This window comes from Paramormyrops kingsleyae, chromosome 4, assembly GCF_048594095.1.
Source record: "Paramormyrops kingsleyae isolate MSU_618 chromosome 4, PKINGS_0.4, whole genome shotgun sequence".
NCBI classification, from domain to species: Eukaryota; Metazoa; Chordata; class Actinopteri; order Osteoglossiformes; family Mormyridae; genus Paramormyrops; species Paramormyrops kingsleyae.
The window spans coordinates 2,648,449-2,662,553 of NC_132800.1; the positions used below are offsets into that span (position 1 = coordinate 2,648,449).

General features: G+C 44.8%; 1 protein-coding gene across 1 annotated transcript in view; it reads right to left on the bottom strand.

Annotated features, from left to right (window-relative positions):
- Positions 1–4,015: 4,015 nt before the first annotated feature.
- The window catches only part of LOC140588649 (CMRF35-like molecule 6), a 44,896-nt gene continuing 34,806 nt past the window's right edge, over positions 4,016–14,105 (bottom strand). Inside the window, exons 3-6 of the mRNA XM_072710473.1 lie at positions 8,246–8,557; positions 7,567–7,887; positions 5,624–5,648; positions 4,016–5,060 (exon numbers count right to left, since the gene is read on the bottom strand). Coding sequence (XP_072566574.1) covers positions 4,901–5,060; positions 5,624–5,648; positions 7,567–7,887; positions 8,246–8,557 — 818 coding nt within the window. The 3' untranslated portion in view covers positions 4,016–4,900. The remainder of the gene's footprint in view (positions 5,061–5,623; positions 5,649–7,566; positions 7,888–8,245; positions 8,558–14,105) is intronic.

Below are 14,105 nucleotides of genomic sequence, written 5' to 3' on the forward strand. Positions count from 1 at the left end.
GCACACTGTCCTCATCCTGCCATCTTCCTGCTGCCTGCTCACTGTCCTCATCCTGCCATCTTCCTGCTGCCTGCACACTGTCCTCATCCTGCTATCTCCCCGCTGCCTGCACATTGTCCTCATCCTGCCATCTTCCTGCTTCCTGCTCACTGTCCTCATCCTGCCATCTCCCTGCTGCCTGCTCACTGTCCTCATCCTGCCATCTTCCTGCTGCCTGCACACTGTCCTCATCCTGCTATCTCCCCGCTGCCTGCACATTGTCCTCATCCTGCCATCTTCCTGCTTCCTGCTCACTGTCCTCATCCTGCCATCTTCCTGCTGCCTGCACACTGTCCTCATCCTGCCATCTCCCTGCTGCCTGCACACTGTCCTCATCCTGCCATCTCCCTGCTGCCTGCTCACTGTCCTCATCCTGTCATCTCCCTGCTGCCTGCTCACTTTCCTGCACTGTCCTCATCCTGCCATCTCCCTGCTGCCTGCACACTGTCCTCATCCTGCCATCTCCCCGCTGCCTGCACACTGTCCTCATCCTGCCATCTCCCTGCTGCCTGCACACTGTCCTCATCCTGCCATCTCCCTGCTGCCTGCTCACTGTCGTCATCCTGCCATCTCCCTGCTGCCTGCACACTGTCCTCATCCTGCCATCTCCCTGCTGCCTGCTCACTGTCCTCATCCTGCCATCTCCCTGCTGCCTGCTCACTGTCCTCATCCTGCCATCTCCCTGCTGCCTGCACACTGTCCTCATCCTGCCATCTCCCTGCTGCCTGCACACTGTCCTCATCCTGCCATCTCCCTGCTGCCTGCTCACTGTCGTCATCCTGCCATCTCCCTGCTGCCTGCACACTGTCCTCATCCTGCCATCTCCCTGCTGCCTGCTCACTGTCGTCATCCTGCCATCTCCCTGCTGCCTGCACACTGTCCTCATCCTGCCATCTCCCTGCTGCCTGCTCACTGTCCTCATCCTGTCATCTCCCTGCTGCCTGCTCACTTTCCTGCACTGTCCTCATCCTGCCATCTCCCTGCTGCCTGCACACTGTCCTCATCCTGCCATCTCCCTGCTGCCTGCTCACTGTCCTCATCCTGTCATCTCCCTGCTGCCTGCTCACTTTCCTGCACTGTCCTCATCCTGCCATCTCCCTGCTGCCTGCACACTGTCCTCATCCTGCCATCTCCCCGCTGCCTGCACACTGTCCTCATCCTGCCATCTCCCTGCTGCCTGCACACTGTCCTCATCCTGCCATCTCCCTGCTGCCTGCACACTGTCCTCATCCTGTCATCTCCCTGCTGCCTGCTCACTGTCGTCATCCTGCCATCTCCCTGCTGCCTGCACACTGTCCTCATCCTGCCATCTCCCTGCTGCCTGCTCACTGTCCTCATCCTGCCATCTCCCTGCTGCCTGCTCACTGTCCCCATCCTGCCATCTCCCTGCTGCCTGCTCACTGTCCTCATCCTGCCATCTCCCTGCTGCCTGCACACTGTCCTCATCCTGCCATCTCCCTGCTGCCTGCACACTGTCCTCATCCTGCCATCTCCCTGCTGCCTGCACACTGTCCTCATCCTGCCATCTCCCTGCTGCCTGCTCACTGTCCTCATCCTGCCATCTCCCTGCTTCCTGCTCACTGTCCTCATCCTGCCATCTCCCTGCTGCCTGCTCACTGTTCTCATCCTGCCATCTCCCTGCTGCCTGCTCACTTTCCTGCACTGTCCTCATTTATTCATGATAAAATGAGAATGAAAACATAGGGAGTTCATCTCCTTGGAAAATGACCATGATCGATTTTACCTCACCAAATAAGCCTGTTTTAAATAGAGAACTTAGCTTATCTTGCTAGTTAAATTGACTAACGTTGACTGTACCGGCCTCAGAAGGACAATGGTAAGTAATTCAACTTATAAAGACGTCAGCTTGCATTAGTAGATGAAACACTTAAACGAAGAAATGAAGGTTGTAAAATAACAGATTTTCAACGGGCTAGACTTCTGCTGGCTACTTACATTTACCAATGCACGACAAACAGTACCATGACAGAAACACAATGAAGAGGTCACTCAATGAGAATGAATGACTGGCTGCTTTTGTCGTGTCTGAAATCGTTTTACATAAAATTTTCCTACAAGGTGAGGTTATCTTTCTTTCTTTTTTTTTTTTACAACAAAAGAATAATCTTAAGACCCTCCCAAACTGCTATTTTTGTCTCTTTGGGGGGGGCTCTGGGTCTTGATCGGGGGGTACTGTACCCCCCCAGTACCCCCCGTAATTCGAACCATGCTTACAAGAGTAATCCCGGTGTCGGTGGAGAAACTGTATGATTCAGTGGACATGGTGCACCGCTTGGGGAAGAAGAACGATGCAGCTACCAACAAGATGCCCAGACCTATAATCATTCAGTTTGCCTTGAGAACTGTTCGTGACGAAGTTTGGAGAAGATCGAGAGAGGCAAGAGTGTGCAGAGAGATGAACATCCAGTTTAAGGAGGACTTCTCAAAGGAGGATCGTGAGGCTCATGCTAAGCTTTGGCCCAAGGTGCAAGAAGCCAGGAGAAACGGGAAGAAGACGTCTCTAAGGGAAGGATATGCACTCATTGATGGACGTAAAGTTGACCCCTAACTATCAGCTTAGTAAGTAAACACCTAGGCACCCCTTTTTTTTAACAGAGCAAAATTCAATAATATGGTAAGATATATTTAAGTTTACGAAAGCAAACACTCAGGTTTCTTATATAAGCATTCTATGTTAGTATAAATCCTGCTGGGTGAAAGTTTAAGTGATTTAACTGTTAAAAGGGGTTTAAGTTCAAATTGTTGTTTTTCTATGTATTTTTGATATGATGTTATTAAGGACAACATGTTCATTCCTGCATAAAAGAAGAAACACAGTAAAGCGCATTTAGAACAACCATAATTTCTTTTATATCGCTAAATGTCAGGGGTTTGAATAACAGTACAACGCGGAAAGCTATTTTTTTTTATTGTAAGGATCAAAAATCACAATGTGTTTTTTTACAAGAGACTCATTCTGTTATGACTTGAAATATTCTGGCAAATTCAATGGGGGGATTATGCCTTCTTTGCACACAGAACATTACACTCAGCAGGAGTCATGATATTATTTAATAGGTTTTCGGGCAACATAATTGTTCCAAAAGGAGATACAGAAGGCCACTGGTTAATGGTGATAGTCGAGTGGAATGATAAACGTTATATTTTGACATGCATTTACGGATATAACAACCAAGAAATTCATGCAAACTTTTATGCAAAATTAAGCCAACAAATAAATGAATGGAAAATAACATATAATACAGATAAAGTGATATTGGGAGGAGACCATAATATAGCCCCAGACTCAGGGCTAGACTGAATACCACATAGGAATTCCCAACCTTATTATACAATTCCTTGGTGAGACCTCACCTAGAATACTGTGTGCAGGTTTGGTCACCATATCTTAAAAAGGACATTGCGGCCTTAGAAAAGGTGCAGCGTAGGGCCACAAGAATGATTCCTGGTCTTAGAGGAATGTCATACGAGGAAAGGTTAGTTGAGCTAAATCTGTTCAGCCTCAAGCAAAGGAGACTGAGGGGGGACATGATCCAGGTCTATAAGATTCTAACAGGTTTGGATGCTGTTCAACCGAATAGTTACTTCAGCATTAGTTAAAATACAAGAACTCGTGGGCATAGGTGGAAATTAGCGGGAGAACATTTCAAACTGGATTTAAGGAAGCACTTCTTTACACAGCGTGTAGTCAGAGTATGGAATAGTCTTCCTGATAACGTAGTGCAAGCTGAATCCTTGGGTTCCTTTAAATCAGAGCTAGATAAGATTTTAACAACTCTGTTATGAGTTTTTGAATCTTTAAGATCCATTGTAGCTGGGGTAAATGTTTATGATCCATTGGATCTTAAGTCCAACGCCTTAACCACTCGGCCACCCTGCTGAGCATGTACATATACATTTTGTCTATTCAACTTTTTTTTTTATTTTATTACAAAGGTATACATTTTGACAAAGATACAGTTTAAAAATTGTATTACAAGGGTATACATTTAGTCAAAGATATAGTTTAAAAATTGTATTACAAGGGTATACATTTAGTCAAAGATATAGTTTAAAAATTGTATTACAATTTCACCGATCACCTCCATTGCTCAAATTTCCCCCTCTTGGTCGTGGACTGCGAGTGACGTCACTCCCCATACAATCACGCCCCACAGTATAGACCCACCCCTGACGCTGATTGACAGGTTTCCGTGTAATGCGTCGGAAATTCAAATGCAAAATGAATTGCGATTGCGTTTGAGTTTTGGCAGGCTACATACGCGACGCAAAGAAAGTGAAAAAGCAGACGTGGTAATAGATTTTGCTATTTAAATATGACAGGCTCATAACTTGTAAGACATGGGAAATGCAACTGCAAATGGAGTTTGCTTTTTCATTTGAAATTTGGCAGTCAGTGTCCGTTCGCGAAAGGGAAAAAGCAAACGGTAATGCAAAATTTGCAATTGCATTTGAATTATGTCACACTGTATGCGTCCACATATGGAAAACGCAATTTGCAATTCCTTTTGAAAAATACCCGGGATTTCCCTCCATAAAAGTGTTTATTAAATCAGAAAAATTTATATTTCAGAATTAATATGCAGTGCAATAAGGTTCAAAGTCGCTTTCACTATCAACCTATCATTAGATGTTAAAACAGCCAAGCGAAAGTTGAACATAATGAAAGACAAAGGTGTGAACTGAACCAGTAGGTGGCAGCAAAATACAAAGCTGTGGTTACTCAGGTCCCACTACACAATTCCTTTATTTAATTACGTTTATGTATTTACACAAATAGAGGGAGTTTGTAAATCATTTTAAATAGCATTAATGAACTTGTATACTTAATCAAAATTCCTTAAGACCCATGGTTTGTATTGGCCCCTCCTACTGCTTCTCTCTGATTGGTTCCCCTCTTTCTACAGGAGCTCCAGTGCAGCTGAATGGCGATGATGGTGCAAATCAGATACAACACACCAGTCCCAGCTTTCAGTACAGCATCCAGAACCTGCTCCCACCTGTCAGACATATAATACATCAGTGTGTCTGTCAGTCACACGTATCACATTTAAACCTGAAGAACAATGCAGTGAATCTACTCTGACAGAATTATAACCATCAACAGCAGCACCAATAAGCCCAGTCCTACATACAGAGCCAGCTGGACCAAGGAGCTGAATAAGAGGGTGGATCTGAACAGTAAAGTCTTACATGCTTTATAGTAACATGGTTCAGCCACATCTGTACTATTACACAGGCTGTATGTGAGGAACAGGAGACATTAACAAAGAGGATTTTAATTGCCAGTTTTATTATGGTCAATACATAACGTGTTATACTATTCTGAAAAATTCCATCCATCTTCCAAACAGGCCTGCAATCTATCCCCAGCAGCACAGGGAACAAGGCAGGGGCTCAGCCTGGATGGGATGCCATCTCAAGTACATTATAGTTATGAAAAAAAAAACAAAAACAATATTCTTATTCTCATAATTATAATGGCAGTTTCCCTTGACTGTGTGAGCAGGTAAATGCTGCTAGCTGGACCCCCACATTACTGTAAATGCTGCTGAATGCTTACCTCAGATTTTCATTATTCCCTTCATCTTCATCGTGTGCCAAAGAACAGCAGCGGAAAGAGGAGAAAGGATAATTTAAAAAATAAAAAACACTGATCTGTCAGTAAGTAAAGATTCCTAAGATAAAGTCATTTCTGAAAGTAAAATAAAAATAATGAAATATATTCAGCAGATTAGCTGCTTGTATGCAGAACAATACATTTAGGTTATGTTATTGTACATGTGTTACATGCTGTTAATATAGCGGTAAACAATTAATCTTAATTCATATAAGACATCGGGAGGCTGCAGAGTGTCATCTGAGCAGCAGAGAAGCTCATTGGCTGCAGCCTCAACCCCCCAAGAACAAAAAGGCGACCTGGTGAGATCATCCCCGACCCCTCCCACCCTGGCCATGAACTCTTCCAAGTTCTCTCCTCTGGGGGACGGTTCTGATCCATCAGAACCACGACATAAAGACACGAGAACAGCTTCCTCCTACGAACGGCTGCACTGCTCAACACCTGATCCGCACTCTGCCACTGTATACTGCATCTGGGCACTTCACTCTATGTTTAAATTTATTTAAATTACATAATTTGTTTTGCTTATCTTTATAACTTATCCCCTCCTCGCCCCCTTAGCCTTAGTTTTTGTTTTAATGTTTATTAGGATCAAATACACCATGTCACAATCTTAGTATACATGTGAACTTGGCTGATAAAACTGATTCTGACTGAACTGACTCATATCAAGATGGTCAGCAGGGGGCAGTAAGTACATCATCTGTATTGGAGTATTCTTTAATTAAATAAAGTAAAAGCTTGAGTGATATTTGTCATACAAAACAGATACACCATAAACTAGAAGTCGATGAATCCTGAGTGTTCAGTACAGCGACCAGGTATAACATACAGATCAGACATTTATTTATTTTATAAAGAGCTGGACCTATATTGCATGAGGTCATCAGAGCTGTATTAGAGGAAATGCTGATATGTAAGTTAATCTTTCAATACATTCATACAGACACAAAAAACTACACCCATCTACCCATCTATCTTCTAACTGCTCCTCCTGGTCAGGGGTGTGGGGCCTGGAGCCGATCCCAGGCAGGACAGGGCACAGGGATGGAGTACATCCTGGACAGAATACCAGTGTGTCGCAGGCCACATAGACACACTCTCTCTATTAGAGACACCAATTAGCCTGCATATCTCTGGACTGTGGGAAGGAACCCACACAGCACATGGAGAACATGCAGACTCCACACACACAGAGCAGAAACCAGATTCAATCCCCTAAACATAGAGGTGTGAAGCAACAGCGCCACCTACTGGGTCACTGTGTCACCCGCATAAAAATTATAATCTCAGTAAATAACCCTAATCAACAACATCTGATAAATATCCCTCATTTCTTAGGGATTAACTAAGATATTATTATGGAATTTTTTATTCATACTTCTGTTTTTCTGTGACTTCAGTTACTTGATTCACCCTGGTGTTTCTTGGTAATACTCTGGTAAACACAGCCCCCCTCCCCCCATTGATTATCCCACCAAAAAACACAGATCCCCTTCATGAGTGAAACTGTTGGGGTCATTTAGCATTTATTTTCTATTTATCTACTAAAGCATAATTAATTCACAGCTGTCATGCCCCGCTCGTCTGATCCACGTGTGCCACGCCCCCTCCCTCGCTGCCCCGTGCGGAATCCCCATGTCACTGGCTGTGTCTAGTTTCGTTCAATGTAGTCTGGTGTACTTCCCTGTTTGTCTTCCCCCAGTCCTGTCATCGATGTTACTGCCCGTCTGTCCTGTGTGCCTGACTGTCTCCCCCGTACTGCTCTCGTTTCCCCAATAAACTCCTTTGTTTCCCCGAATTCCTGGACTCCCGCTCCTCTGTCTCCGTTCCGTGCCGTATTTCAGCACGTAACAACAGCCAGATTTAAATCAGTTACTTACGTTCAGTACTGGTGGCGGTTGAAGTTGTCTGATTGACGGTAATATGAACTGGAATCTGCAGGTTTCCAGCAGCACACCAATACCAGCCTGTGTCCTTCCTCTCCAATCCTTTCATTGTCACACTGAAGACTTTATTTATTGTGTCATCCCTGATCAGGACAGGTCTCCCATCCAAACTCCCAGATCCCTCTGATGCACAGGAGCCCCTGATCTTGCACCACATCACCTGACTTTGATTGTTTCCATAGCGACACTGAACACTGACACGGTCTCCTTCCACACCTGTCACCTCCTGTTTGTCCACTGACAGCTCTGGGGAACCTGAACACATGTATTAGGAATAAACACAGTGATATTTACACAGTAATAAAATATTTAATAATATGATTCAGTGAAAATATGTTTATTTTAATGATTGTCTAACAGACATTTATTAACATATTACTTATCATATCTAACCCCCTGAATTAGCTCATTTGAAGTGACACTGTTACTTCTCCCAGGTCTCATTTAACATACACAATAAAATTAAAATGTGGAAGCTGTTCAATATCATAATAATTAAAAATATTTAAATTTCATCCTTCAGTATTTGTGTTAATGTCCTTCCTTTCTGACTGAATGACATGTTACATACTGTGCATCTCATTGGCTACAGTCTGTAGTACAGACATCTTACCATCAGTGACTGACAGGTAAATCCGATCTCCAACATCTAAGACTCCACTGATCTCCACACCACAGGAGTACCAATCAAAGTCCCCAGGTGTCAAATTGTTGATTGTCAGAGTGAAGACTCGCTGGTCAGGATCATCTCTAATTGATATTTTACCCTCCTGTGGAACGTCAGTACGTACTATGGGAGGACATGAATTGCTATAATACCCTCTGCACCAGTATTTCACATTAGTTTTATATCTGTCCTCATAGAAACATGGGATGGTGACAGATCCTCCTCCCTGTACAGACACCCTTTTCACTGTGGACACACCTGTAGGGACAGTATGAAAATTACCAAGCTGATTAACTCTCACTCCCTCTTACACCATTTATACACATATTAATAAAGAGTCAGAACCAGCCCACTGTAGGTTACTCTAATTCACTTTAATTCATTCTTGGTTTTACTAAGTACCATTGCATTGGGAAACACACTTCACTAAAAGATTAACCAATCAATTAGCTCCATAATTTGCATAGAAAACCCCCCTTTTCCAGCTTAAATTTATGTAAACTTCATACATATACATTTTTATATGATGGGCATCATACCATCAGTGACTGACAGGTGCACCATATGTCCAACATCTGAAGCTCTTCTGCTCTTCAAACCATATGAGTAGGTGTCAGAGTCTATAGCTGTCAGACTTATCACATTTTACCCCCTGAATTAACCCACTTAAACTGACACTGTTATTTCTCCCAGGTCTCATTTATCATATATATTGAATGAAATGTGGAACCTGTTCTACATAAATAATGTCTTAGAATATGAAAGTATAATATTTTCTAAAATATGTCCTTCCTTTCTGACTGAAAGGAGAGTCACTGTGTACTATGGGAGGACATGAATCCCTATTATATCCTCTGCACCAGTATTTCACATGTGTTTTATATCTGTCACCATAGAAACATGGGATGGTGACAGATCCTCCACTCAGTCCTGACACCCAGCTCACTGCGGACACATTGTCAGCACATGTGGTGAAAACAAGCATCTGAACTCACATTTTTCACATCACAGTATCTCTAAAGCTAAGTTCACTCTGCACGATTGTAGCCCGGATTTTCCACTCATGCAACCCTGTGATACAGGCCCTCTCCTGTTCCCTCTAGACATGTTTCCTTTGGGCTCTATTTGCGAACGTTATAATGTAAAATATCATTGCTATGCCGGTGATACGCAGCTCTATCTGCCATTAAAACCTGGTGACTGCTGCTCTCTGACGGCCCTTTCTGACTGTCTTGAGGATATTAAGAACAGGAAAGCAATGACTTTCCTCCAGATTAATGAAAGCAAGGGTCTGTTCATGGTCACAATGAACAATTACGAATATTTCTGAATATTTCAGAAAACTTACTAAAAATCTTGGTATCATTTTTGATTCATCATTGACTTTGATAAACAAATAAATGCTGCTGTGAAGGGGCGTTTCTGTCACCTGAGCTCAACAGCCAGGCTTAAACCATAACGTTCAGCCAAAGACCTGAAGCCTGTACTTCAAAGCGGGGTTACTGGTTTATCAGGGTAACTTGTCAGATTTAAGGTAGTCCGGGCAAAATGTTAGTGAACAAATATGAAGTCCAGCTGTCAGGCTGAAGAAGGAGGCCTCCCAAGCTTGGATGGCTTTTGGGGCTCCTGACGCAGCTGCCAGGTACCAGCAGGCCAAGCAGAATGTGGCTTCAGCAGTTGTTGAAGTTGTTGAACTCGGGTATGGGAGGAGTTTGGTGAGGCTAAGGAGAAGGAAATTTGGTCGGCTTTGAAATGATTCTGGCAAACCGTCAGGTGACTCGGGGGGTGGGTTAACAAGGCTTTATCCATGCTGTTTTCGGCAGGGATGGAGAACTGTTGACCTCAACTGGGGATATAGTTAGGTGTCATGGATCGCGCTGGAGAATCCCCATTGCCATCTCAGCCACGCCCCCCCCCCCAAGGATTCTGACCGATAGGACTTCCCCAAGACTTCGCGCCCTGTTGTCCAGTTTTTCTAGTTTTACCGGTTGCTCCGGTCTCAGACACCCTTTTCTCAGCTGTTCCTTGTTTTGCTATATTTGGCAAATCGATTTTCTTATCTGTGCGAGATCTTCATGGTATGCCCTGAGTTTGAGCGTTTTTTCCTGTGTCTGATTATCGGTGATCTGTCATGAAAGCGGGGGGCTCGGGCACGGGATCGAGGGATCAGGCAGGCACAAAAAGGGCGGACGACCCACTTGTGGCTCCAGGAAAACAAAACAGGGTTTACTAAATAAAACAGAAAACACTATAAACACAAAACCAAAAGGACCACGGGGGGTCAAACACTAAGGGGAATAAACTAAGACTAAATATTACAAAACAAAAACCAGGAAGGAAAACACAGGACACAGATCTAACCAAGACAAGCAATAACACACTCATAGACCAATCAACAATGAACCACTGGGGAACTGAACACAGGCAGGAACTAAAATACTAATGGGTAACGAGACTAACACAGGACAGGTGAGGCTAATTAACAAAACCAAGGAAAGAGGGCACCGGTGAAACTAATGAACTCAAAAGGAACTGAAAACAGGGAAACTAATAACTAACCAAGGAAACAGAAACTAACACTGGGGAATCTAAACAGGTAAAGACACAAGCAGAGGGCACAAGGAACAAAACCAAAAACCATATACAAAATCACCAAATACAATAACTAGACAAACTCAACTGAAATACTAGGGAGCAAAATACAAAAACAGGAGGCAGGATTCAAACATAGGACGGAAGGGTACTCAAGACAGAAGGGTACACAGACAACCACATGCTCTACACATTGAGCCACAAGACCAGACAGGTAACAGGAGAAACTCAAAGACAAACATGAAGGACGGGATGACCAGCAATGCCTGCTGGTCAAACGGGGAAGGGACACGGAAGGACCACAGCAGGGGCTGACCCTGACAGTACCCCCCACCGAACGCGCGGACACCGGACGCGCACCCAAGGGCACTGCCAGGGCCACAGAGAACGGGCGGACAGGACTAGGACGTAGAACAAGACAGGGAACCCACTAACGAAAACCAAGGAACTGGACAGACAGAACCAAGAACTCGGACAAGAGGGGAACAAAAACAGACAGAGCAGACACCAGGAGCTGGGACAAGAAGACCAGACGAGGGAAGAACTTGGGGACCAGGAACAAATGGACGCGGACACTGAGGAACAGGACCAGGGACATGGGACTGGGACCGAAACGGGGCAGATGAACTGAAAGGGCAGGGCAGATATGGGACTTGTTGGGGAAACTGGCCAGGAAACAGAAAAGGGAAAGGATGGGTAGGGCGTGGGCCTGGTGGCCGATTGGAGGGCGAGGTGGAAGGGACTGCAGGAGGGGGACTGGAGGGTGACGGCGAGGAAGGGACTGCAGGATGAGGACGGGAACTGGGATCAGAGGGTGACAAGGAAGGGACTGCAGGATGAGGACGGGAACTAGGACCAGAGGGTGACAAGGAAGGGATTGCGTCTAGGCGGTTGGACCGCCTAGTGTGTCCCCGTCTCCCCTTTCGGGAGACAGAGAACCGGCCTGACCCTCTGCTGGACCTCCACCAGCGCCATGAAAGGTCCGCTTGGGTGGAGGTAGGAGTCTGGATCTTGGGGCTTGGGGCCAGGACGGTCTTGGGCGGAGATGCAGGGGCAAAGTCAAAAGGCCTGGCCCCCTGTGGGCCAGGCGCAGGCAGAGCAGAGGCGGCGGCCCCCTGCGGGCCGGGCGCGGGCAGAGCAGAGGCAGAGGAAAAGGCATACAATTGTGTCCTTCGTGGTACTGTGGGGGGTGTTGTTGCGTAAATGTCTGTTTAAATGCAAATTGATAATTTGCATTTAATGAATGATTTATATAAAATCATTCATTGAATGTAAGGATAAAAAAGATATGTTATGTTTAGTAAATGCATTTAAGAGTTAAAATACAACAAACCTCTCAAGAATGCGCTGCTGCATTCAGTGACCTGCGTAATTTTTTTTTCTTTTGTCTTCCTCATGGATGGTACAGGGAGCAGATGTATTGCATGGCACTCTGTAAAATTGTGTTAAACTTTGTACATATTGATGATGGAAGGTAACACCAATGTTTAAAAGGACTTTAAGGGACTTGTGACAAGTGGCCAACGAGGTATTTGTTGCTTTATTTCATTTTGTGCTATGTGCCATTTTTGTAGTTTTCATTTATCTTATTGTCATGTACCGTGTATATCATCGATGTATTTATGTTATGTTTTATTCATAAATGTAGTTCTCATGGCGTGTAAGTGTGCTGGCATTCCGTGTGCTGACTTGATGGCGAAACAGGATTCTTCAGCCGAATAATGGTTCCTGACCAGAAAAGGGGGGATTGCTTGCTCCTGGTGGAGGATAAGTTGCTGCCCCAAGCAGTATCTTGGGGTCTTGTTCATCAGTGAAGGAAGAATGGAGCAGCAGGGGTAGAATTAGTCTATTATAAATTATTACAACGTCAAGTAATGACAGATAATTTCCATAACAATAGATGCGGTATGACTGGGAAAGACAGGCATAACCAGCGAAATTACCTAAAAATTGTGGTTATTTTCTGGGTCTTAGAAGCAGCGGCCGTCATCTCAGCCTGCTTTCTTTTTTTCACCCGATCATTCGTAAGCATTTTAATTGGAGCTTTGTGGCCTTATAACAGATCCTTAACAAGCTGCCTTCAGATGTGAAGAGGAGACTTTCTTCAGGTTTTTAACTTTTACATGTATTCGTTGAGGCGGCATGGTGGTGCAGTGGTTAGTGCTGTTGCCTCGCACCTCTGGGACCTGGGTTCGAGTCTCCGCCTGGGTCACATGTGCGTGGAGTTTGCATGTTCTCCCCGTGTCGTCGTGGGGTTTCCTCCGGGTACTCCGGTTTCCCCCCACAGTCCAAAGACATGCTGAGGCTAATTGGCGTTGCTAAATTGCCCTTAGGTGTGCATGTGTGGGTGGCTGGTGTGTGAGTGTGCCCTGCGATGGGCTGGCCCCCCATCCAGGGTTGTTCCCTGCCTCGTGCCCGTTGCTTCTGGGATAGGCTCCGGACCCCCCGCGACCCAGTAGGATAAGCGGGTTGGACAATGGATGGATGTATTCGTCGATGTAAATCGATGATTGTTCATGTGCCAAAAATACCCCCCATACAGCCTCACTTTCAAAAGAACTTCTAAACCTTCTCACCCTCCCTATTCTATGAACATGTTGCTATTAGTTTCGAAGGGAGGTAAGCATTGGCTAGAATAGCCGCTCTGAATAATTTAACCATGGAGGCGTGGCTAACGTAAAATTATGGGATGCGCTTATCAACCCAGACATCATGTACATGGCGACAGAAAAGTAAAAATTTGTTCTTGATTTAATAAGTTTATTGACTTTATTATGATCTAAACATACACAATAGGGCACAAACGCAACTGAGGAAGAGGGCACTGCAAGTATCTGTCGGCAAGAACTTGTAAATATTCAGGGCAGCACGGCAAATTGCTAATTTTTGCCGTCGATAAATTCGATCTCTGGAGCAGGAGATCAGCAGATGGATTAGTGCAGCATCGGCAGTAATGTGGATGCTGTACGGGTCTGTTGTGGTGAAGAGGGAACATGAGCTGGAAGACGAAGCTCTTGATTTACCAGTTGATCTATATTCCTACCCTCATCTATGGTCATGAGCTCTGGGTAGTGACCAAAAAAATTAGAGAATACAAGTGGCAGAAATGGGTTATCTCCTTAGGATGTCTGGGCTCAGCCTTAGAGATAGGGTAAGGAGTTCAGACATTTGGGAGGGGCTCAAAGTATAGCCGCTGCTCCTCTGCATCGAAAAG